This window comes from Scylla paramamosain, chromosome 34, assembly GCF_035594125.1.
Source record: "Scylla paramamosain isolate STU-SP2022 chromosome 34, ASM3559412v1, whole genome shotgun sequence".
NCBI classification, from domain to species: Eukaryota; Metazoa; Arthropoda; class Malacostraca; order Decapoda; family Portunidae; genus Scylla; species Scylla paramamosain.
The window spans coordinates 14,599,151-14,624,429 of NC_087184.1; the positions used below are offsets into that span (position 1 = coordinate 14,599,151).

The 25,279-nt window shown below is 41.2% G+C and overlaps 1 protein-coding gene across 22 annotated transcripts; it reads right to left on the bottom strand.

Moving 5' to 3' along the window:
• Positions 1–1,108: 1,108 nt before the first annotated feature.
• Positions 1,109–24,482, bottom strand: LOC135090243 (sorting nexin-2-like). 22 transcript variants are annotated; one of them, XM_063986785.1, is made up of 14 exons: positions 24,319–24,480; positions 17,326–17,562; positions 16,489–16,686; positions 13,347–13,424; positions 11,188–11,364; positions 8,962–9,086; positions 8,538–8,676; positions 7,998–8,139; positions 7,182–7,303; positions 4,517–4,747; positions 3,966–4,034; positions 3,159–3,302; positions 2,861–3,013; positions 1,109–2,258 (listed from the first exon to the last, which is right to left on the bottom strand). In XM_063986785.1, exons 1-14 carry the CDS (start codon positions 24,400–24,402, stop codon positions 2,208–2,210), a joined length of 1,950 nt encoding a protein of 649 aa, XP_063842855.1. In that variant the 5' UTR covers positions 24,403–24,480; the 3' UTR covers positions 1,109–2,207. The 22 variants fall into 22 exon arrangements, with proteins under 22 accessions (XP_063842855.1, XP_063842854.1, XP_063842853.1 ...); XM_063986784.1 differs by having other exon boundaries at positions 13,347–13,451; XM_063986783.1 differs by lacking the exon at positions 24,319–24,480 and adding an exon at positions 20,771–20,947.
• Positions 24,483–25,279: the final 797 nt, after the last annotated feature.

The following is a 25,279-nucleotide window of genomic DNA, read 5'->3' on the forward strand; positions in this document are numbered from 1 at the left end:
GCTTCAGTGAGGAAAAGATGAGGAGGTTTAGAAGAGGAGAGGTGGTGTTCTACAGATTGAAAATTAGATCTTAGACCGCGAATGTTGCAGAAGTTAATTAAGAAAAAGTTGAGGGGGGTGTCAAGACACTTAGGGTCGTCGACAGAAAGGCAGTCCGACCTGGAGACATTTATGGTTCCCTCCCCAGATGGGGACTCCGAGACTGGTGTAGGAGTCGCCATGATGATTTTAAAATTTTTGAGTGAATGGTGTGTGTGTTATTAGGTGCTTGTAGTTTTGTGTGGAGGAAGAGAGTTGTCTTTAGAGGGCAGGCTGTGACTGCCCCCTTGTGTTGTGAGACACAAAGGGAAACGTTCAGTGAGGTCACAGCTGGGTTTAACGATAAGTTCACAGCACCCCCTGAACAGTGCTTTAGACCCCACTGGGAGTAATTATCGTTTCGGCAGGTGTCTACTGCATCTTGCAGGATGCCCTATTTTAAGAGCTTCATTTTCAGTTTATATGGACTTGCTGCTCTTTTGTCTATTTTTTAGGGTTATCCATTTTTCATTAACCTTCTCTTGCATTTCCAGATGTCCTCTATTTTAAGGGTTCTGTCCTGTTTAAAGGCTATTATCATATCAGTTAGGATGGTAGGGAAAGTGGGTTTTAAGCTTTTTTATAGGAACTACCTCTAAAGATGTTCAATTTCCAAGGGTTCCATCCTCTCTTCTGAGGGGCATGTGTTGAAATCCCTTCACACAAACAAGAAGACACTGGTCTCAAGGTGGGATAAGTTTTTAGTTATGACATGCCTTTGATGAAGATTGAACCCAGAGGTGGAGGTTTAAAGTATGGTCTTGAAGATGTTTAGACCATAACAATCAACAAATTCTAGTGTAATCTCCCAGGATAAGTTTTTTTGTCATGACATTCCCTAGCCAGAGACCAAACCAAGATGTGGAAGTCTGAGGTACAGTCCCCACGATTTGAGGCCATAACAATTATAAAGTCCCACCATAATCTTTCAAGACCTTATCTTCAGTTAATACAGGAAAGCTTTTAAACTTCTACAACCTCTTATCTCTGGGATGATGTTGGTGAGTGAAGCTGGAAAGAGAAACTAAACTATATTTCAACATTACTGATTCTTAAAACAGCTTACCAGAAATCCTTAACAATACTGTTCAACTGAAGAGCAGCTTCAAAACAACAGTATTTGAAAATTAACTAAATAATGCTGTAACATTCCACAGAAGGCTCCATTGATGTACATAAGCATATTAAAGCAAGTGTTTTATCTGATATCTGTAATACTAATCAAATACAGAATCAAACCCAAATTTACTTTTTTTTTTACATAGCAATTGATCCTTTGTGAGAATAAAATTTTTTTCAAGAAATAAAGCATGCAAAATACAACTGCAATAATACAACTGAATAAACAGACTGAAAAAAGAACTGATAGTCACTTTGTGGAGAAGATAATAGTAGATAATTCAGTGGAAAATAGTCCATAACAGTAATTCTTTCTGGTCAGATCCTATCTCAACCATTCCAAACCTTTATGACCTAACATTCTGTAGCGGTGGGGTGGGCAGAGCGTCCCAATGGCTGACTTCAGTGTTGTGTTTCAAGTTGCTATCCACCAGATGCAGCAGATGCACCTCAGTAGCCCTCTATTTTCTTTGGCCTTACTCAATACTCCCTACACAATAATCTCTGGGTAATTGGGTACATGCCAGCCCCATTGATAAATTTATACAAAACATGGGCTATATATTTATACCAAGTCAGTGCCGAGGTGCCAGGTAACAAAATACACCTGTTCTTGACCACATAGAGCCCTAAATCAATGCAAATTTCACTCATCCATCAGTCAAAGGTGCACCAAAATGTACAAACACTAGTCTACAGGATATGATCGGAATTACAATATATAAAACTTTGTCAATAACATAATGATAAAACAATAGTAGTAATAATAATAATGATGACAACAGCTGTAGTCACGCAAGCTGGGAATGCAAGACGTATCCATAACTGAAGACAGATGGCTAATCAGTGCGGCCCGTGATGCTGCCTCAGGAATGCTGATGGTGCCACCTCGTCACAGCCGAGCCCTGGTCCTGGAGGTGAAGGAGGCTCCCCCCAGGCTTGAGAATGGACTGGGGGAACAGCCAACACAAGCACACACCTGTCGCTCTCCCCTGGCACCCGGCAGCTCTTTACGAGATGGCCTTGGCTTCCGGGATAAACGTCTCCCACACCTTGATGATCTGAGAGCACACAAAGGAGGATACACAAGATTGTACCTTCTTGTAACAACGTAAAATATAGTAAAAGAGACCACAAAAGACCAGCAGACCCATATAATACAGCACATACATTTTTTTGTACTTAGTCAAGGAGAAGTTACATACACACAGAAATGAAGTGAATATACAGCACTGCTCAATCAATCTATCCACTCCCTTTCAAATCCATAGCTACAGATCCACTCACCACCAGTACACATATATTACCACATATCAAGAAGACAACCCACTCTCCTTTTTCCTATTTCTGCAGAATTTAAAGATGGAAAGCACTGTTATTATCTTCTACAGTATTAGAAGATGAAAGTACCCTGCACTTTACTTCTACAGTACTGGGAGATAAAAATACCTTGTCATAATCTTTTACATTATTTGAAGATGAAAGCACCCTGTCTCTTCTACAGTGCTGGAGGATGAAAGCCCTCTGTCCCTTTCTTCCACAGTACTAAAGATAAAAAGTACCTAGTTCTTTTCTTTCAGAGCACCTCACTGCCTCACTTTAAGACCACATGAACCTTTAGTGGAATCACAGGAGAACAAGAGCCACAGCATGAGAAACCCACCTGCTGCTGTGAGGTCATGAGGTCCTCCAGGTACTTGATGACCATGTCCCTGAAGTCCTTGACACGCATCACGTCAAACTGCTCCATCTCCTTCTTGATGGCACGGGAGATGCGTTCAAACTCCTCCTGGCTGCGCTCCACCTTTCCTTCCCACTGCAGAGCAAGACAGCAACTTAAGCTCCTCTTGACTGATTGACTGATTGGATTTATTGCCAAAAGATAACAGTTTGCCTCCCACTTGGAGCCTCTTTTGATTGCCTGATTTATGATGTAAGGATGTAAGGAGGAAGTGGCATACCTCAGTCACCTCTTCCTGGGCCTGCTGCACCTTGTCCATGCGGCCGGCCAGCTCTGCCTTGGCTTTGGCCTCACGCTTCTTGGCCAGCGTGATCTGTGCATGCTGCCACGTCTGGAATGTCTTCACTCTTTCGTGGAAAACGTCCTGAGGGTGGAGTGAATTACATGAATCACTGCCTCATTTGCTTCTATTTTCTGCATTCAACCACCTGTTACATGGGCTATCTATTTATATTTAGACACTTTGTACAGTCTTCATTTTCTCGTGAAAGAATGTTCTGAAGGTGGTGCAAATTATATGACTCATTGCTTCATTTGGTTTCATGTATTTTCAGCATACAACAACAAGTTATGTGGACCATCTGCTTATATCTTGACATTTCACTGAGTCTGATGTATTGTAATCATTATGAGTCTATGATTCTTGAACAAAATGTACTACTATGATTGTCCAGGCAGTCCCCTCAAAAAATTACAGTAGTATACTCTAAATAAGATGTCTGAAAATGAAACTGCCTTCTGACAAATGTCATATGAATAAGAACATAAGAAAATAAGGGAAGCTGCAAGAAGCCATCAGGCCTACACATGGCAGTCCCCGTATTAAACATGCCTACCTATTTCCATCTATTATTCTCATCCATAAATTTGTCAAATCATCTTTTAAAGCTTCCAAATGACTAACAACCTGATTTCTAAGTCTATTCCATTCATCTTCCACTCTATTTGAGAACCAATTCCTTCCTATCTCTTTTTTCAATCTATTTCAACCTTGAACTACGTGTGCACACATTTCACAGCCACTCACCTTAACTGCTGAGATGAGTTGAATGTAGTCTTTGGTATTCTCACTCAGCACATAAAAGTCAGCATCAGCCTGGAGGAGCAAAAGGGAAGGTGGTGATAAGACTCCATGACATCAAAGAAAAAATACCTTGGAGAAAAAGAGGAAGGGAGAGTATAGAATGTGGAGAAAACCAGAGGAAAAAAGATGAAAAGAACAAAAAAATAACAGAAAACTGAGGGAGGAAAGGAGAAAAGAGTAGTGAATAATGATAAAGAAAACTAGGAGAAAAATAAAGGAAAAGAAAAAAAGATGGGATAGTTGTAAGGAAAAAAGGCAAGTGAAATATGCAAGAAGGAAAGAAGGCAATAAAACATAAAAGAGAGAAACAAGAGAAATAAACAAGCAGAAAGGGAAGAAGACACGAGGAAAAAGGTTACCTGGGCATAGTAGTTTGTATCCTTTCAGTGTGAATATGCAGGAAGGAAACACACAAGAAACACACAAGAGGGAAGGAAGAGAAATAAATGAAGAGGAAGATTGTAATCAATGTGAAAACAACAAAAATTATATACCTGGGCATGGTGTATGGTCTGTGTCCTTTCAGTGGACTCAGACAGCTGGTGGAGGGCTCGACTCAGTGATGAATGCTCCTCCACACTACTCAGCACAGCAGTGGCCTTGGCGAATGCTGCAGTGCTCAGGGCCAGCTCCCTCCTGTAGTTGACAAGTCTTTCCATCGATGCGTGTAATTTCCTCAGCTGGGCATCAAGGCTTTCAATCTGCTGGGTCCTCTCCTCAAACCACTGAAGGCATGGGTTGGCAAGATAAAGAGTTAATGACATGGTTAACTGAAGGCATGAATTAACAGTACTGATGACATGGTATCCTGAAGGCATGAGTTAGCACAGTACTGAGTTAAGGAGATGGTAAACTTGAAAGCATGGATTAGCACAGTAGCTAATATGGTAAATTATTATGGTGATTATTAAACTAGTACGTATGTCATCTGTTGAAGTTTCTATGGTAAATTATTATGGTGATTATTAAACTAGTACGTATGTCATCTGTTGAAGTTTCTATGGTAAATTATTATGGTGATTATTAAACTAGTACGTATGTCATCTGTTGAAGTTTCTGAGATTAAGTGTAGAAAATAAAGGTTATAATAATGAAAACTAGAGTGATGTTGGAATATTGTGGTGATGATTATTCATGAACTAAAAACTAGTATATATGTTATCTATGAAAATTTCTGAGATAACAAACAAACTAAAGGTTATAATCATGAAAACTAGTGACACTGGGGTATTATTGTGATGATTTGTGAAAAAAATAAAGATGTTATATAAAACTTGGTGAATTATGGGTTGAAACTAGAGATAATCCCTTTATGAAAACTAAAGTGATGATTACCAATGAATAAAGTTGTGTAGATATAATTTGTGCAAGCCTGAGAGGTGGCTCATGACAAGAAAATGGCTAAATAGATAGTACAATAATGTTTTCTGCTATATATATTGCATGAAGCTACAATAATACTTAAATATACATGTCGATTAAATATAAACTCTCAAACACAAGAATATACTCACAAACAGATTTACACACACACACACACACACACACACACACTAATAAACATTTCAGATGTCATTCCTGTTACATTTATATCAATACACACATACCCACATACACTTCATACACACACACACACACACACACGCACATTACCTGTCCCTCCGCCTGGAAGCATGTGAGAGAGGCAGAAAAAGTGCAACTTAACACAGAGATCAAAATAAAGACACAGTGGCCAGGCCTTAGCTTAGAAGGGGAGTAAGAGAGGGTGGTGGGGGAGCAGTACAGGGCTTGCAGGTGCTTCAACATGACACACAAGGCCAGGTCAGCTGTCAGAAAAAAGCCCAGTGGATCATGTGAAGATCAGTCATTGTGGCTTTTTTTGGGGGGTTGGATTAGGGATCACATTCTGAAACAGTTCTGCGTTGCACCCTGGCAACATTCAAAGGGCTCTAGTTGAACTTAAGTGGGTCTTTAAGGTTGTTTTTATGGCTGTGGTGACCAATTAGCAAGGTTTTTACACCATTAACAGGGGAAACACTCTTGAGGACCTGGTCAATCATCTCTGTGGCCTTTGAAAATGATTGTGGTGAGGGATGCAGAATGTTGCAGAATGAGGGGCTAGGTTAGGTTTGACTGGGGCAAGTAAGGTTAGAAGTTAGGTTGGGATAGGTAAGATTAGGAGAGGTAAGGTTAGGTTAGTTTAGGCTGGGATAGGAAAAATTAGATTAGATGAGGTAACCCAACTTAAATCTACTGCAATGGTCTTAAATTTTTTAGTTAATAGAATATGTATTTATTAGAATTATTCACTGCAATTAACCTTAACCTAATATAACATCTATTTTTGGGGGGGCCTGATCTAATGTAACCTAAAACCCCACACCAAAAAATAGGTAAAGGCTGATCTTCACATGAGCCAACCCAGCAAGTAACTTACTCAGGTCCTAGTCTGGGGTTCCATGTTCTCCTCTCTGTTTTCTGTGTGAGGTGCTCGTATTGCGTTTAGGGATGAGCGAATGAGTGAGTGGCAAGTTGGGTGATTTTACTTACAGGACGCATTCATGTCTGTGAGTCAATCTTAGTGCTGAAGGGGAATTACGGGAGTGTACATTGATGTCTCGTGTGTGTTAACCGAGGCACCACATGAGGCACTCACCACACCTTCCCATACTTGTCCATACTTGTACATACTCACATGCCCACACTCCCATCTAAACAAACTCACACACATACACTGATTTCTCACTCATACAGACAAGCAAGCACACCCACATCAGCAATTCTAAGACACTCACATAGACAATGCTGCATGATTATGTTTAGGAGATAAAAATTTGTATATCACATCCGCAAGTACCAAGTAAAAAATTAATCTAGTAAAAATCTTAAATATTTGAGAATGTGTACACTTGGGGCTGGCATATAGATACTCAACTTAAGAGGAGGCAAATGAGAGAGAAAACACAATGCTAAAGATAAAGAGAAGACTAAGAAATGCAAATAAAGTATATATAACAATAAAGACATGGCTATAATGTAAAGGAAACTGATGCAAAGATTCCAAAAATTCAAGAAGTGACAGGAGGGAAAAAGACCACAAGACAAAAGGCACAAGTGACCCAAGGAAGGTTAAAATGGCCAGTATAGAGGCACACCCACCTGGTCACTCTCATCCATCTTGAAGGTCATCTTGTTGACTGTCTCCCCGACTCGATTGAGCAGACGCAGCACACCAGCACTGCTCAGTGCTGACGTCTGTGTGGCGCGGGGCAGCTCGGCATCTGTGGGTGCAAACAGTGACTCGGGTTGTTGTCAAGAAGATGCCTTCATCTGATGGAACTTCCTTGATGGTTCTCTCCCTCATTGTTCTTCTCTTCTCTCCTTGACTTCTCTTTTCTTTCATTATTTTTTTCCTATTATTTTAAAGCAACATTTTACTGAATTACCAAAATTGCTTCCTCATGACCTAGGGAATTTCAAGAACACATTGATTTATTTTGTCATGTGAAAGGGAGGTTGGCTAAAGGCAGCAACCACTATTTAGAAATCTATTAATTTATATAGCAGGCCGCCATTACCACACGAGGTGGCCCAGACAAAGCACCACACAAACATACACACAGTCTTGTGAACAACCACACTGCACACCAAAATCTAAAAGTATGCATAACTGCCACTGTCTCAAGAACATTTAATTGTTGCTCCTTCTAAAATCCATCCTGTTACCCCCCACAAAAAGACCTTACTTAACACTCTAAAACAAACTCACTTGACTGTCACTCCAGCAAAAAAAAAATCTTTACTGCTTCTTTAAAAAGCAATTAATTACTACCCTTTCAAACACTAAAAAGCTACTCCTGAAATTCTTGACTCTAGCATCGTCACTCCAGCCACCCACCCCAAAACACTGACTTTCTGCTCTTTTAAAAACTACTCCTGAAATTCCTGAGTTCCACTGCCACTCCGGCCACCCACCCAGCTCGACGAACTCCCGGAAGTCAGGGTCAGCACGCAGGGTGGGGTGGGTGCTGGTCCGGTTCATGTAGCGTTCCAGGGCTGCCCGACGCCTCTCAATGAAGTCCAGAGAGCCAGAGTCAGCATTCTTGTCACTGCCCAGCTGTTGGTGTGAAATGGCAGTGAAGTGTGGGAAATTGGTGTGAAGGAGATGAACAGGTGGTAAAAAAGTAGTGTAAAGGAGGTGAAAAGAAGATAAAAAAAAAAGGAAGTGGAATTTTCTGTGGTAGTTTACTTTCTACAACAGTTCAATTTAGTTTACTGCTACTCACCACTCACAGCTTCTACTTAATACTTCATACAATGGACAGAAAAATTAAATGAGTAGAAAAAATAATATGGAAACTTGGAATAAGGAGTGATATCTGCTACTTACAGCTTCCATTATGTGATAGCAGCTTATACTTAACACTTCATATGATGGATGAAAAACTAAATGATAAGAAAACTCAGGCTGAGACATGAGTGGTGTTTGTGTTTGAAGTGGAGGTCTTCCATCACCTTGATTTTGGTGGTCCCAATGGCAGACTTCTCAGGGGCGGGAGGGATGACTCGGCCTGAGTGGAGGTGCTTCTCAACCAACTTGCGGTGCAGACCCAAGAAGTCACTGAACCTCCTCATGACACTCCAGTGCTTCTTCCTGTGTGTGTGCATGTGTGTGTGTGTTAATGTTTTTGACGAAAGAAAGGATAATGGTTAAGACTTACTAAGGTTTGTCTTCCTCCTCCATCTTATGCTTGTCCTCCCCCTCCTCCTCTACATACTCTTCACACTCATCCTCCTCCTCCTCTTCCTTCACATGCTCTTCAAACTCTTCTTCCTCCTACACATACTCTTCAAACTCCTCATTCTCCTCCTCCACAAAGTCTTCAAACTCCTCCTCTTCCACATACTCCTCTTCCTGCTGCTTCATCTCTTGCCTCACCTGAAATAGGACACGTTGGTCTTGGTGGTCACCTTGTAGGCCATGTAGGAACTCATGCCATCCCCAATCTTCTGTGGGTCGGACACGGTGATCTGGATGAACTCGTCCCCACCATCGCCCTCAGCCTGGGTCATGAGGGTCTGTGTTAGTGCTAGGGGACTCCTGGGATCATATTCTGAAGCACCTCTGCCACACCTCCACTATTTCAAAAGGCTCTAGTTGAGGTGACATGGGTTCTTAAGGGTGTCTTTAAGGTTTCAATGACAGATCAAGAAGATTACTGTATTACCAACTGCAGAATCACTCTTGAGAACCCAGCTGATAACCTCTGTGGGCTTTGAAAATAGTTATGGTGAGAGAGAGGAGAGCGTTTCAGAATATGGGCCCTAAAGACAGCTCCTGATGGTGGTAATGCCATAATGGATTTACAAGTGCCAGATCTACTTCTCACTAGTGCCCAGAATGAACCACCAAACACCTCTGTCAGTTCCCATTGTTAAAACTACACAGTGCATGTCTTAATGGATTCACAAGTGTCAGATTTACTTTTCACTACTGCCAAGAATTAACTAAACCACTAATTAGTTCCCATTGTTAAGCTATACAGTGCACCATATTACTAATTAAAAAAAGGATTCAGCATTGTTCAAAAGCCATGTCTCTGCTGTATACCTCAAGTGCAGCGGTTACTTCAAATCATCCCCCAATCAGGTGACGTTAAGCCAAATCTGTTCATTGCCTTTCCCACCCGGTATCGTAACCCAGCAGAGTTCACAAGTCAAGAAACGTTCCAATACTCCCTTCCACTGTGTCTTGTCCTCCCTAAGTCTGAAGAATCCTGATCTGATTCTTTTTCTTTTTTGATGTAAGATGGGCACTGGCCGAGAGAGAGAGAGAGAGAGAGAGAGAGAGAGAGAGAGAGAGAGAGAGAGAGAGAGAGAGAGAGAGAGAGAGAGAGAGAGAGAGAGAGAGAGAGAGAGAGAGAGAGAGAGAGAGAGAGAGAGAGAGAGAGAGAGAGAGACCCAGTGACATGCCAGTCCCTAAAGAAAAAGCCAAATGAATGATCTAAAACTGATGATAATTGTCTATGAATCTATCGAATCTATCAGTTGTCAGGTTTTGTAAGGAGACAGTCAGTAGATGAGAGACTCAGGAGAGAGGAATGCAAGACACAGTGGAAATAAGCACAGTCTGTTGCATGAGTTGTGACTAACTATACCAGTGCAGGTCACACCAAGCAGTGCACCAAGCTTAACCCTTTCACTGCTACTTCATTATCCAGTCTGAGACATCCACATCCAAACATTATACTGGCTGGAAATTGCAACATTTATTCTTTTCATCTCCTTCTTTCTTGTAATGTGCCATAAAGATCCCTACATTGCTTCTACTGCCTTTTAGTGCCATGAATTGTTGCACACTACAGTGAAAGGGTTAACCTGACACTCCCCAAAAATTCTCAACACTTGAGACATAAGCTTCATTTGTGCTACACCTTAAATGAAGCACCAGGGTAAGCTTTGGATCAGTTCCAGAATTTTAAGCTTGTGGTGAACTGTGAATGACACCTCATTGTTTTCTTACTTGCAGGGAAACAGTTCATCTTAAGTATAAAGTGGTGCTGAGGGTCTTATGGGAGAATCAACTGTGTGGGTTTTCTACTAAATTAACAAGCTGTGAAAGAAAAATACAAGTAACAATTGGATTCCTTTTCTTTTATTCTTTTAATAGTAACTCTAAATGATCAGTGCCTGGGAGAAGTGCAGAAGAGTATCAATATAAACACCTCACCTCACCTAACAGTATTTATGGGGACTGGCAGCCTGTTTTATACATATACAGGCATCACTAAGCCTGAGTCATGTTTTCCCTCCCATCAACCCTGAACCAATGTAATCACAAGTAAAGAAAGCTATGGGAGATGTGTTGGGAACCTTGCTTAGTGATTGACTCAGCCTGAATCATCCTTCCCTCCTCTCATCGCCACACAAATATTGATTTACTCTGCCTGAATCATACTTTCCCTCCCCTCATCTCTAAACAAATGTAATCATAGGTAAACAAAGTGAATAGAAACCTTGACTATTGCTTTACTACAAGGTTACTAAGCCTAAACCACATTGCCACTGAGCCTTCCCACAATCTCTGGCTGAATGTTCACTAATCATTAAACACAGTAAAGATAACCTGTTGGGAGTCTTGTTCAGCACCACATGACTGACAAACCTGCTCAGGGCTGGAGCGTGCCACAGCCACAGGGGTCACCGGGGTGGGTGCAGCCGGGGTGATGTTTGGGGTGAGGCTGGGCGTGGCTGTGGGGGTGATGGGCACCACAGGGGGGGTGAGGGGAGCACCCATGGGGGGTAGGATGCTGGAGGGAGGCACTGGGGGCTCAGACGTATCCTGAGGTGCAAGATGTCCAGGGCGGTGAAATAAAAGCAATTAATACAGTACTATTACTGAGAAAACGCTAACCTGGTATAAGGCTGAGTGAGGAATATGGAAAACTGTGTGTGTGTGTGTGTGTGTGTGTGTGTGTGTGTTATTTTTTTTTTTTTTTTTTTTTTACCTGAAGATCAACACTTTTCTATGGTGTCAAGATAGTTAACCAGTTTTCATTTTTTTTTTTTCATGCATCAGTTTTTCATGCATTTCTTATACCAGGTTAGAGTTTCCCCAACCGTACATCAATAGTGGCTATAAGGCAGAGGAACTTACACTAACAGTAACAACAGGAAGTAATGGGAGGTGTTCCTTAGGGTCACTTATTACCTCACATGACCATGCTGGAAGGTGGCAACCTACACCACTCTACTAAGCCACCAATTTTCCTGATCCATTACTACAAATAACAACACATGTCCCTATTATTGCAGCACCTTACATAAATTACTGCAAAATACTGGAAATAATAAGTGGTACAAAAGCAATAGCTGAATATTTACCACAAAAATACTGAAGACAAAAAAAAAGGGGTACATAAGCAATACTTGAATATTTGGTGGTAGTGGTAAAGAAACATGAACAGTCAGGGGTGTTGTAACGAGCCATTCAGAAAACACTGCCATTACTTCTCACTTGTATTCTTCAACACTTTGGTGCCTCATCACTACATTCAACAGGCTTTAAATTACACAGGTTTTAATGGCATTTCTGTGATTCCAGTGATAGATTAGTAAGGATTCTATATCACTGATAGGAAAAACACTCATGAAAACCTGGCTAACCATCTCTGTGGCCTTTGAAAACAATGGTGATAAGAAAGCACTGGCTAACCATCTCTGTGGCCTTTGAAAACAATGGTTATGAGAAAGCAAAGTGTTTACGAATACTGGCCTAGTGTCACCACCTTATCAAATAAGCTCTACTCTTTGTGATCAACCTAAGACAGGATATGCATGGGACCTTTTTGCCACACTCTAATTAACACAAATACACGTACAACAAACCCCTCTTAGGTGCTTCAACTAGCAATGAATTAAGAGTAATGAACCCACACAATACAGGTGAATCTCAACTGATGAATGAGTTGTGTTTCTTTAAAAGTATTCAGAATTCAAAAATTTGTCATGAACAACCCTTTACTGTATTTTTTAGCATTTTCAAAGAGAGTTTTTATAATTTCATTCATAAAAGCAAATTTTGCAACTATGTCAGGACAGTAGGCAAATTTGAATCATAACTTCAAAAATTTGTAATTAAGATTCACTTGCATTTGCTACCACTAGGGGCTATAGCACAAGACATACAGACACACACAGCACTAAGCATCCCTTCACACACACACACACACACACACACACACACACACTCCAATGTAAATACCACAATAAATCCTCTCTCAGTACAACAGGAGCAGGCTTCAGTGATGGGTTAGGTTCTTCTGAGTAAAGCATGGAAAAGCTTGGCAAGGCACGCCAGATGCTTCACACAAACCCTTGCATGTGAGTCTGTGCAGCTCACACTTGCATCACTCTGTCTGTCACAAACTCAGACACACATTACTTAACACCAACTCTTCATACTTCACATAAACAAACAAGGAGACTCACATATACATACATCACAATACAACACTACCCTATTGTTAGGAAGACATCTACACACCAATACTTAATAATAATTTGAGACAACCACTGAAAGAGAGGAACATACAAGTTAAAGGTTCTCACACACGCACACGCACACAGACACACAGGATAGAAGACTCTGAGGTATATACACCACAATACACCACTACCCTACCATCAGACCTACACACCAATACTTAACAATAATCTTAGACAACCACTGTAAGAGAGGCCAGTGTAAGAGTCAAGGGGTCACTAGTACACATAAGAACCACCTCTCCTCTCACAGCTGCCGTCACCACCACCACCACCAACCTGATTCAGTTGCAGCTTGGGGGATGACATGGTATCAAATATATCAGGTTCGTCTCCTTCCTCCTCTAGGGACACTTCCTGAAGGGGGGTAGGGAAGAATGTTGGCTGGCGAGGGGTGGTGGAGGAAGGGGAGAGAGAGAGAAACAGATGCAGGGTGCTGGATAGGGGGTGAAGGAGTGATGGATATGTTGTCACTGTATGTATTGCTAACTTGGAGCCTTGGTATACAGGTGCCTCTCAGTTTACACAATCTAGGGACTTCCAAGTATTGTGTAATGTGAGTTACCTGTACAAGAATATGTGTTTTGCATGTTTTTTCGTGTATGTTTAATGAATATCAGTATATGGTATCTGTGCAGACCTATCTCACTACTTCTATCTGGTCTTAATTTTAATTGATGTACACTTCCTTGCTAATATCACCTCCTCAAGTTTGTTCCAAATATTTTAATTTCCATTTGTCTATTTGTTTATAGTCTTACCTTCAGCTGATGTAGACACTTGATGCTATTTCTAGACCATCTGAGATATAACTATACTTCCTGTGTGTGTGTGTGTGTGTGTGTGTGTGTGTGTGCGCATTACATCTTCACTAGGCTCCAAGTTTGTGATTTCCAGCTATCTCTTGCGTTCTTCAGTGCTTAAGGAGCAGAATTAGTGCTTTATTTACACACTATGACCTATGTGCTCTTAGTCTAATGGTATGTGCATCAGTGTTCTGGAGTGATAAGAAGACAAAGATCTCTGTGCTTTGTACCGTCATAAGACTTGGTACGTTCTCATGCTGGCAGCTCAGACGTGGATCCAGTTTCATTCTACCCCAGTAATTACCACAAAGTTTGCCTGCAACATCGCAAGTGAGATTCTTGTATACACCTTCCCTGATTTTTTTTTGTTTGTTTTTTTCCCTTGGCCAGAGAGAGAGAGAGAGAGAGAGAGAGAGAGAGAGAGAGAGAGAGAGAGAGAGAGAGAGAGAGAGAGAGAGAGAGAGAATTTGGTAATAACAGACTCCTGGATCCACATCTGAAGCATGTGTTGTGTGCTCTGTCATGTTTCTATACACATCATATACAAAATTGCAGCTTATTGACTGAACCTACATACAACAACTCAGTGCTGGAAATATGCTATGGGTGTTTCCTGCCTCCCCTTCCTTCTGTGAAAAAATTTTGAAACACAGTAGGAAATTCTGGAATAACTTATGAAGGATTATGAAGGATGAAACTGACAGAGCTAAGTAAATAAGAAAATAAATAAACAAGAAAATCTGCCCTTCATCCTTCCATGTTATGATACTGAAAAAATCCTGGAATAATTTTATGAATTCTGATTATGAAGGACAAACTAACAGACCTAACCAGGAGAGACACAAAATAAACTTTGAATATGAATGAAACTAAAGAAAACACAAAACATAAATAACTAATACACTTATGAAATCACACACACACACACACACACACACACTCACACATCTGGTATACACACTCTCTCACACACACACACACACAGAATGGACAGCTCTCATATCCACACACTCATACAGTTAGTCAGTCAGTCTAAGTTAAGCTGCAGCCTTCACTGCAGTCCTCTAAAAGCCAGCCAGCAAACCCAACCATAAACGCACACCTCCTGTCACTCACCGATAACCACCAGCCTATATATTCCGAAGCAGAGCCAAAACATAAGTAAGCATCACTACAATAGCAAACCGGAGATAACTTAAAGGGAAAATCCAAACATGCAACATTCCAGCCATGCAGAATGAAACTACTGGCACTGAAAGCTTAGGAATGAAACAGCAATGTGTTGTTTACAGTCTTTCCTCATGTGTTGTGTCAAGCAGGATGCTGTGGGTGTTGTGAGGACATCAGGAAGGATGTGGTGGGTTTGGTAAGGGTTTAGAACAAGATGCGAAGGCTTAAATACTATCACACAGCTCTAGAATGTATTTAGGTTTTAAATACTACAGCCAGTATATTCCATTCACAAGATTTCCTCAATAATAACTCCTTCCAATGATGTTAGCTTTGAGTGTTCTGGTGAGGAATCTTCATGGATGGAGTGTAGAGGGAAGCACTGAGGCAGCTACAGTGAGGAGTAAAGGACGAGTCACAGCAAGGAGCATCTCAGTGTATGACGTAATAAAACTGTGGCTGACTCCTTCTGTTTACAAGACTGACAAACTTGATGCAGGTGAAGTAGCAAAGGGCACACACAACAATAACAAACAGCAGTAGACATGCCAGTCCTTCCAAGGCTGTCTGTTATAGTGTCTGTCTAGAAGAAGTGGCATACTATCACTACCATCATCTTGTTTAACACCTTAATTTTAACTTACTGAGCTGGACAATTTATGAATCCCTGCTACTTTTTCAGTCACAGATGATATCTAACCTCAACCTCCACATCAGTTTTTAGTGTTGCTCCTTCAATGAGAGATCCCAATACTCCGTTGTAGCCTGGACACCCACACAGCCAAGTGACGTCACCATGAGGCAATCTTGCAGGGAGCCATTTATTCACCTACTGGTTTAATGTTCCCGGTAATAGAAAATGTTTACTGAGAACATTTCCACCAAACTGCAGTAGTATAGTCACGATCAAATGTTAAGTAATCTGCTGCACTCACCTTCACTATAGTTAGCATTTTCTATCGATCTTAAATTTTCTGATGTGCTGTTTTCATATCAAGATTATCAGTTGATTAGAGGCCTTGCAAATAATGAAAATGGTAAATACAGTGGATGTGAGTCTGGCAGGTTAATGAACTATTAGAAATACATCTCACCTTCACTGTACTTAGCATCTTCCATCAATCTTTAAGACCTCTGATCTACTGTTTTCATAAAGAGATCAGTCAATCAGCAGACTTGTGAATGAGGAAAAAGTGAGTGTAGCAGATTAATCAACTACATCTCCACAGGAATCATACACTCAGTGGGTCTTTATTTAACACTTTTTTTGTTGCTCTTGGATGATGCCCCCTTCCATAACATAAAAAAATAAAATAAAATAAATTAACACCACTTGGCTGTGAGGAGACCAACACAGAAGGTAAGAGGGACGAGACAGACAGACGGACAGAGTAGTAAGACAGCACAAGGAGGCGAGTTACAGTTAGCAGCCGGGCAATCCAAACCTTCGTCTTCCCGTCATCAAGCGAGACCTCAGTGGTGTCAGTGTCCCCCAGGAAATTGGGCGGGTCATGCAACAAGGCAGGAGGAGGAACAGGGTTTGAGCTTGGGTCAGGAATTAGGTCACTAGAGGTCACATCCCCTTCTCCCTCTCCCTCGATGCTAAGTGCTGCCTCTACAGGGCCTTGGGGTTCCTCCTGCTCCTGTGGGAGGGTCATGCAGGGGTGAGGAAGGCTGGGGAGGCTTGGGGTCGGGGTGGCCTGCTTGAGGGGGTTCACATCAGGATCCTGAGAGTTAGTTGTAGGCAGGAACGGTGCTGCAGAGGAGGACTGGGGATCAGGAGTGGTGGTAGGAGTGGGATCAAGGCTTGGAATGGTGTTAGGGGTGGGATTAGGGCTTGAGATGGTGTTGGGAATGATGTTAGGAATGGTGTCAGGAGTGGGAGTAGGATCAGGAATGGTGTCAGGAGTGGGGCCTGGGCTTGGAATGGTGTCAGGAGCGGAATAAGGGCTTAGAATGGTGTCAGGAGTGGGATAAGGGCTTGGAATGGTGTCAGGCACAGAATCTAGACCAGAAATAAGACAGGGTGCAGGATCAGGACTTGGAATAGCATCAGGAATAGCATCAGGGTCAGGAACAGTATCAGGCGTGAAATCTAGGCTGGGAATAAGGCAGGAAGTAGGGTCAGAACTAGTAGCGGCAGCATCAGGGACAGGTTGTAAGAGATCAGGTATGAGGCAGGACGTGGGGTCAGGGTTAGGAATGGCAGTAATGGGTGCAGGTTCTATGTCAGGAGTGGTGGTGGGTGAGGGAGGCAGAGGGCGGTGGGCTACAGTGCTGACCTGCTGCTTGCCTTCCCCCCCGTTCCCCCCGGCAGGCAGGTCTAGGGGTACGGAGGAGAGCTTGGGGCTGCCTCCCTGCACCACCACCGGCCCCTCCGCCACAGACTCAAACAGGTCGGGAGGGGTACCGGGGTTGTGGGGCTCGGGGGTGAGGGAGGCAGCAGGTGGGGGAGGCGTGAGGGGGTCTTCAGGGCTGCGCTGGTCTTCTGGGGTGGTGGTCTGCTCGCTCACTGGCGACTGTAACAACACGGAGCGAAAGACAACCATTACCTCTACTACAACGGGCCACATGCAGGCGTCTGGGTGGCCGGGCCGGGCGGGCAGAGGACAGGGCAGGGGGGGCACTGGCTGGCTGGGTGGGTGTGTGTGTGTGTGTGTGTGTGTGTGTGTGTGTGTGTGTGTGTGTGTGTGTGTGTGTGTGTGTGTGTGTGTGTGTGTGTGTGTGTGTGTGTGTGTGTGTGTGTGTGTGTGTGTGTGTGTGTGTGTGTGTGTGTGTGTGTGTGGGGTTGCAGTTATCATTGTTACTTCATTTACTGTCTTTATTATCTCATTTAGTGTCATTATTTCCTGTTATGTGAGGTTGGGGTCATTGTTATTCATCATCTAGTGTTTACTTTCTTTTCGGTGTCTTTTTTTTTAAGGTATTATTGTGGGTAGTTTCAATTTTTATACAGTTGTCATTTTCGGTTCATTCTGTGTCATTTTCTCTAACGTGACACTATAATTTTTTTTAGACCACATTGATCTGGGTCACAGTGTCATTGGTTACTGTGGATAATTTAGATTTTTGATAGTTCCCATCATTATTGTTTTATTTAGTATCATTATTTTCTCTTACATGTCATTATTAAATTTTTAAACTCTAATTTTGATCTGGGTTATTCTATTAATGATGATTGTGATTTTTATTGGATACTAACCCCAACTTTGGCATAGTTTTTCAAATTGATATATTTGAAGTATATACGCAAGCACTGTTGAAGGAACCTAAATGTATGTATAGAAATATTTCCTCTATTAAATTCAAGACACAATCTCACATTACCTTTTATTTTCTTTTGAGTGTGTCCATGGAAACAACATTTACTGAACTCTCAATATCATAAAAGGACGACCATAGCAGTGAGCTTTGGAACTCTCTACCTATCTCTATATTTCCTCCTCCCTACAAACTGAGCTATTTAAAAAAATGAGTACCAAAACACCTCCAAAAATTAAACCAGCCAACAATTACGAATCTTCACAAAATAAACCACCTTTTAGAAATGGCATGTAAAGTTTTATCCTCCCTAGAAGTTTCACTATTTAAAAGCAGCATCAAAAGCCCAAAAAATAAACTGGTGAACATTTACGAACCTTCACCAATATATATAACCTAGCAAAAATTACATACCAAGAAGACTCATTTTTTTTATAATTATTGTCCCCCTAACACATAAAAAAAAACACAAATAAACAAGCTTATAGTGCTGCAAGTCCACACAGCCAAGGCCAAGTGCCCCCTCACCCCCTGCCAACCAAGACCCAAACCAGCCCAGGCCTTCGTCATGCTCTCTCGCTCGCTCCCAAGACAGGTGGGTGACTGGGAGGCAGACAGGCAGACCAGGTGAAGTTCTGGTTCACGGTCTGCCTGTGTGTATATGCAAGTGTGTGTGGAAGGCGGTAAAGGGTGTCGGCGAGAAGAATTGGAGAACTGGATACAGAGGAGTGAGCAGCAAACCACACAAGTCTGTATTTAGGGTGACGGAGGGACTGGAGGGGAGGTCTTGACACATCCACTGACTATATACATCATTGGAGCAAACACATCAATGTCTACAGACTTTTTAAAAATGTATAGAGAGACAGAGAGAGATTATAAACTGAGGTACAAAAATATTCAGCTGTTTGAAAGAGAGAAAAAGAGAGATAAAAGTGAATAGTACATACATTTCACATCATCTACAAGTTCACAATAACATGCACAAAGCTCATTGGCAGAGAGAGAGAGAGAGAGAGAGAGAGAGAGAGAGAGAGAGAGAGAGAGAGAGAGAGAGAGAGAGAGAGAGAGAGAGAGAGAGAGAGAGAGAGAGAGAGAGAGAGAGAGAGAGAGAGACACGCTGCAAACTGTCAAAGAGTTACAAAGAGGTGCAGACAATATATAAAATGCGCCAACACAGTGAGAGAGTGAAACATCTGGTGCTGCGTTGCTTCTGTGCTGCTCGGGAAGTGAAGAAGTACACAAATCAGAAAACAACGGTAATAAAGTAATGGAAAATGTGAAGGAAAATAATAAAATAAGACTGTAGCCTCCTGAAAACTTGATGGAACTTAGAGCAATTGTGATCTTCTCCATTTCTGTACTTGCAAGCTGCATTCAGTGATGAAAAAAATAAATAAATAATAATAATAATAATAATAATAATAATAATAATAATAATAAAAAACTTCAGTTAAGAAAAAATAAGAATTTGTAAATATCAATACAGCACAACACAATTTTGATTTCTAATAAGTTCAATAACTATGCAGATTAACAAACAGTACTTTTATGAATACATGACATTTCAACAAATTCTAATGAAAGTTGTTCAGATTCTCAAGGGTGTTTTTTTTAGGTTTCCAGTTAAAACTCCCACAAGGACCTGACTATTCATCTCTGTGGCCTTTGAAAATACTCTTGATGAAGAGACCACAGTAGTAAAAAATATTAACTTATGTCTTCCCAACACACACACACACACACATACACACACACACACAATACACTCTCCACACTTTATCAACACACTAAGTACCCTCAGACCCACAGTAAAAACTCATGATTCACTCTTGCTGTGTGTCACCACCTTACAAGAGCTGGGCTGCAAGATTTGGTGATGGATGGAGAGACATGAGTGGGTGAGGGAGGAATTAATAGATGACACTTGACAGAAAAATGAAAGTTTGATAATGGTGGATGGAGAGACAAGTGAGAGTGAGGGAAGTGAGGAGTTAATAGATGAGAATAACAATGATCAGGAAAGCAATGAGTGAGTAGGTGAAAAAGATAACCTATATAATCTTCTCAGCAGGAAGATAATGGGTGAGTTATAAGAAGTAAAAAATAACTAGTAGGTCAGATAAGATGATTGAGTAAGTGGTGGTGATGAGAGGTAAAGAGGTACTATATAATGTACTAAGAGTGAGTAAGTGAGGGACTAAAGACAAGGAATTAGTGGCAGGTTATCTTGGCAAATAAGTTACCAACACAGTGACACAGATACAAATTAGTGGAGGGGAGGAATAAATCAACACGAATAATCATAAACTTGACAAGGAATCACGGATAATGTACAGCAATCCTCTACAAGTGAGTGACGGCTGACGTCTGCCACAACAAGCTAGGGATGAGTGAGTGCACAGGGCAAGACACAAGACACAGGTCAAGGTGTGTCAAGGTGGCACAGGGACGAGTCAGCGAGACCTTGAGAGCACCGGGGTTTGTAGAGAAGAGGTCCGCAGTGAGGCGTGATCCGTGGGGCGGAGGCCTGGCTAGTGGTGCCCAGGCCCTGGGCAAGTGAGTGGCCTGTGGGTTATCACCAGGACAGAGGGAGGGTGAGGCAGAGACAATGAGATAAAGCCTCATTGTTGGGAGGCTGCTATCAGGGGTGTCAACTTATACCTTGGCTGACTCACAAACTGGTGGGTGATCACACTGCTTCACTCACACATAACTAGAAAATGTTGATCATAAGTGATTCAATACATGACATTCTTCACTGAGCAGCACCAACTGCCTGGCTAAACATGACACCCTCTCAGTCAGTGGGCTGCAGGGGGACATGTACCACTGCCTCTGGTTGAGTAGAAACACAATTAGACAGAAATAGTAATTCTTAGGAACTATGCCTCTAAGCCAACACCTTTCTTTCTACTTATGGAAAAGATTATTATCATAATTCGTTGAATTAATTTCTGTAAAATTCACAAAGACTGCTGCAGCCTAGTTAGGGGCCGTGCCCTCACCTGGGTGGCTGTTACATGAGGGTGTGTCAGCAACCTCATGAGGTAGCCTCCTACCCAGATGGTTTTGCTCCCACATCTTCCATAACTAGGCCACAAAAATCTTATAAAGAATTTTACAAATAAATTTGAATAATAATCTTTTCCAATAGCAAAAAAATTAATTAAGCTTGGAAGCACAATTCCTAACAATATCTACAGAAACTATGTAGTGAGGCTTGAGGCAGAGGGCAGCGTACCAGGACACATGATGGATGAGTCTTAACACAAGGAACAGGAGGTGTGAGTGCCTGCCTCCAGGCAGCCTGGTGGCCACCAGGGGCACCACTGCATGCACACACCAACACAAGGTAAGTGTAAGGTGGCCTCTCAGACCACTGAAGGCATGAATCAGTCTGACATCACACAAAATCAAAGGGAAACAATTAACACAAAGGTACTGAAGGCTGAAATCAGTTATAAACACTGACACATAGAATACAAAAAAATAAATAAATAAATAATTTAATCTTGATGCATAACTCAAAGGTGTGTGAGAGACATGGAGACAAAAAATGTGCAGTCATGATGCAATAGATTATTAGAGTAATCCCTATAATAAGTCAATATATAAACAAAATATCAAATCAGTTGTAACAAACTGCATTAATATAGACCTTACTGCTATGGCTTCCCTTCACTCTTGATAACCTGGCCTGGTGGAAGCATAGAGCATAAATCCAAGACACCCTGGACAGTGAGAGGGATAATGGACTGCTTCAAATGTTTCACTCCCTGTTATTCTAATTCTGTTCAGTAAAATCATCCACCATGACTCAAATTAATAAAGTGTCGTACTAACATTATCTATTAAGGAGTCATTCTAGTTGCTTATCATCCTCATCATCTTGTCATCCTTTATTTTCCCTAATGAAATGATAACAAGGTAAATATAACAGTGAGCCAGATTTCTGAACACTTCCAAACACCTAGCTGGCTAAATGCAACATTACACTAAGGCCTGTATTCAGAAACACTTTACTCTCTCACTACAACTATTTTCAAAGGCCAAAGAGATGAATGGCTGGGTTCTCAAGAGTGTTTCTTCCATCAACAATGTAGAAATCTTGTTAATCTGTCACTAGGACCATAAAAACATCCTTTAAAACCCATGTCACTTCAACTAGAGCCCTTTGATAGTAGTAGAGGTGCAGCGCAGAAGTGTTAAAGAATACAGTCCTCACTACTCCCCTTGGTCAGCTCAGCATTCAGGTTTAAGTATTCATAAAGTGTGTTTAAAGTAAGCAGCACCGCCCATATGATACCCACAAAACATGTCTCTCCTGGGGAAGCCACACAAGTACTGATGCCTCCAGCTGTGTGTCTGCCTGTCTGCGTGTTTATCCCTCCATTCCCATTGCTATAGGCATCCTATCTACAGGTCAGGCCATCTCAAGATGCTGAATCACTTATGCTGATTTAAATATTAATTTTAAAGAATAATTCTCCAGTTTCTATCACTTACAATGTTAATTGGTGACTGAAGAATGGAAGGAAATGTCTAAATTTGGTGTGTGATGAAGGAAAGATGTCCCCAGTACCAGTGAAAGTGTTAAGGGTAGAGAAAGTTTCGTAAATCCCTTGAGTCTTCCCACCAGGGTCCTCAGCTTGTCAACATTACTTATTTATTTATTTTATTTTTTTTCTAGTTTTGGGTCTGGTTTCCCTCATATATCAGGACGAGGACAGCATCTCCTAATGAAGCACTTTGATTGGCATTTGGGAACCGTTAACCAAGTGGATGCCCTTGCTACCCTCGAATTGTGGGCAGGATTCGAACCCACGGCGGCCCCTTGACAACACAATATTACATCAACCCTTAAAATCCAAGTGGCCTCTGGAAACATATTAAGTCAGTCAATTCCAGCTTGAAATTGTACAAAACTATATACTTATAAACCGAGATTTGTACTGGACACAACACGCGGCTCACTGATTTTAAGACAGCATTCATGAAACTTAGTAAAAGCATGTAATCTCAGCCTAAATAGGAGTATATAGCTGTCACTGGATTCAGAGGGTTAAGGGGAAAACTGTTCAACGAGGACTCGACATCATTACGATACAATGTGAGTGTGGGATGCTTCAAGACACTTATCCTTCAGTTCTTGATGATTTTCTTGATTTTTTCTTTCCTTTTTTTTTTCTTCTTTTCGTTTCCCTTGGCCAGTGACCTTATGAAAAATAATTAAATAAACAAATAAAAAATAAAACAGGCTTATACTGTGTTTGTCTCTGACTTAACTGGTGGACTGGTGGAGGATTAAGAGGAAATGTAATGTAATCTGGATAAACTAAAGTGTTATCAGAGACTCTAATCTATTGCGGCATCTAGCACTGTAGCCTAGCCTTACTAAAATTAACCTAACTAAATTTAAGCTAACCTAACCTAAACCACTCTACCCTTTACATGAGCACTCAGCATAAATAAAATCAACCAAAACTCACAGAAAAAAAAAAAATAGATATCCTGGAAAAAAAACAAAAACAAAGGATGCAAACTACAAATACACATACACACATACACAAAATTAAATAAATAAATAAACTCGCCAGCGTTTCTCCCCTTTCTCCCTCCCCTCCAACATGAAAATAGAAACAAAACCCATGAGAAAACAAAACAAATTTAAACACCCCACGAAAATTGAAAGGGGAAGAGACTGGCAGGCAAATACAGGTGTTAATGGGTTCCCACGCCTCACCTGACACAAGGAAACAAATAAATAAAGAAAACATGAAAAACGAAAAAAAATCTTAGAACTAGAGAAAATGTCAAATTTCTGAAAGTAACAGGTAAAATTAGGTGTTAATTGGTTCCCACGCCCCACCTGGACTGCCCCAATAAGAACACTAACAAAAATATAAAAATCTAAATTAGAAAAACAAAAAATCTTTAAAAAATACCACCAGAAATTTAAGGTTCAGAGAATAATAGGTAAATACAGATGTTAATTGGTTCCCAAGACTCACCTGGACCGCCGAGGAGAAGAGGTCGTCATTGTCGTCCTCCTTGTCATCGTTGAAGAGAGGGGGAGGCTCGCGGGAATCTGCCATTGCGTTGGAAGGACTGCGAGTGAGTGCTATGTGATGTTCCTCCCCCTACCGACACCGCCATATTGCCTCCACCCACCAGCTGACCGATTTGCTGCCGCCCTACCGCCATTTTACCACGCCTCCTCGGCTTGTTTTTTGACTCTAGGTCGTGTTTTTTTGCTATTTTCTGGTGTTTTAAGATAAATTTGTTTAATTTTTATTTGTTTTCTTTAATTTTTATATGTTGGTTTAAGAGTTTTACTGGGTTTATGTCTCATTTCGTGTTTAAATTTTGCTTCCTATTTTGACGGTCTTTGCTTTAAAGGCCCCATACTTAAACTTTCCCTAGTTTAGTATTTTTCTACTTTATTTTTTTATGTTTATGGAAGCAACAGGAGCGTAAATTCAAACTTGATTAGCTTGATAGAGTAGCCACCACCAAAGACCACCTGTCATCCGCCACCTTGCCCCACCTAAGACTTGTGATAATGCTTTTTTTTTTTTTCATTAATTTCGAAGTAAAGTTTGAATCACAGACGTTATTAACTTGCTAAAAATACACAGGGAATTACACTTGAAATACTGTGATCTCTGGTTCATAAGCCAATATAAGAAGAACCAGTATACTCAGGAAATATTAGATAATTTAATCAGAAGAGAAAGGAAAGGAGGTAACTATGAGAGCAGTGGCGGCTCGTGGTAAAAGGAATTGGGGAGCTGCATAATAATTTCAGATTACAATACTAATGAGGCCGTGCTGTAAGTAGTTTTATTTGAATCACAAATAAATGAGACTGCACTGAAGAGTCTCGGTTGCCGCCACAGCTAAACAGGAAATAACAGATTAGACAACATTCCCACTCGTTTCTTTGCCTCTCCTCCACTTTTAACACATTCT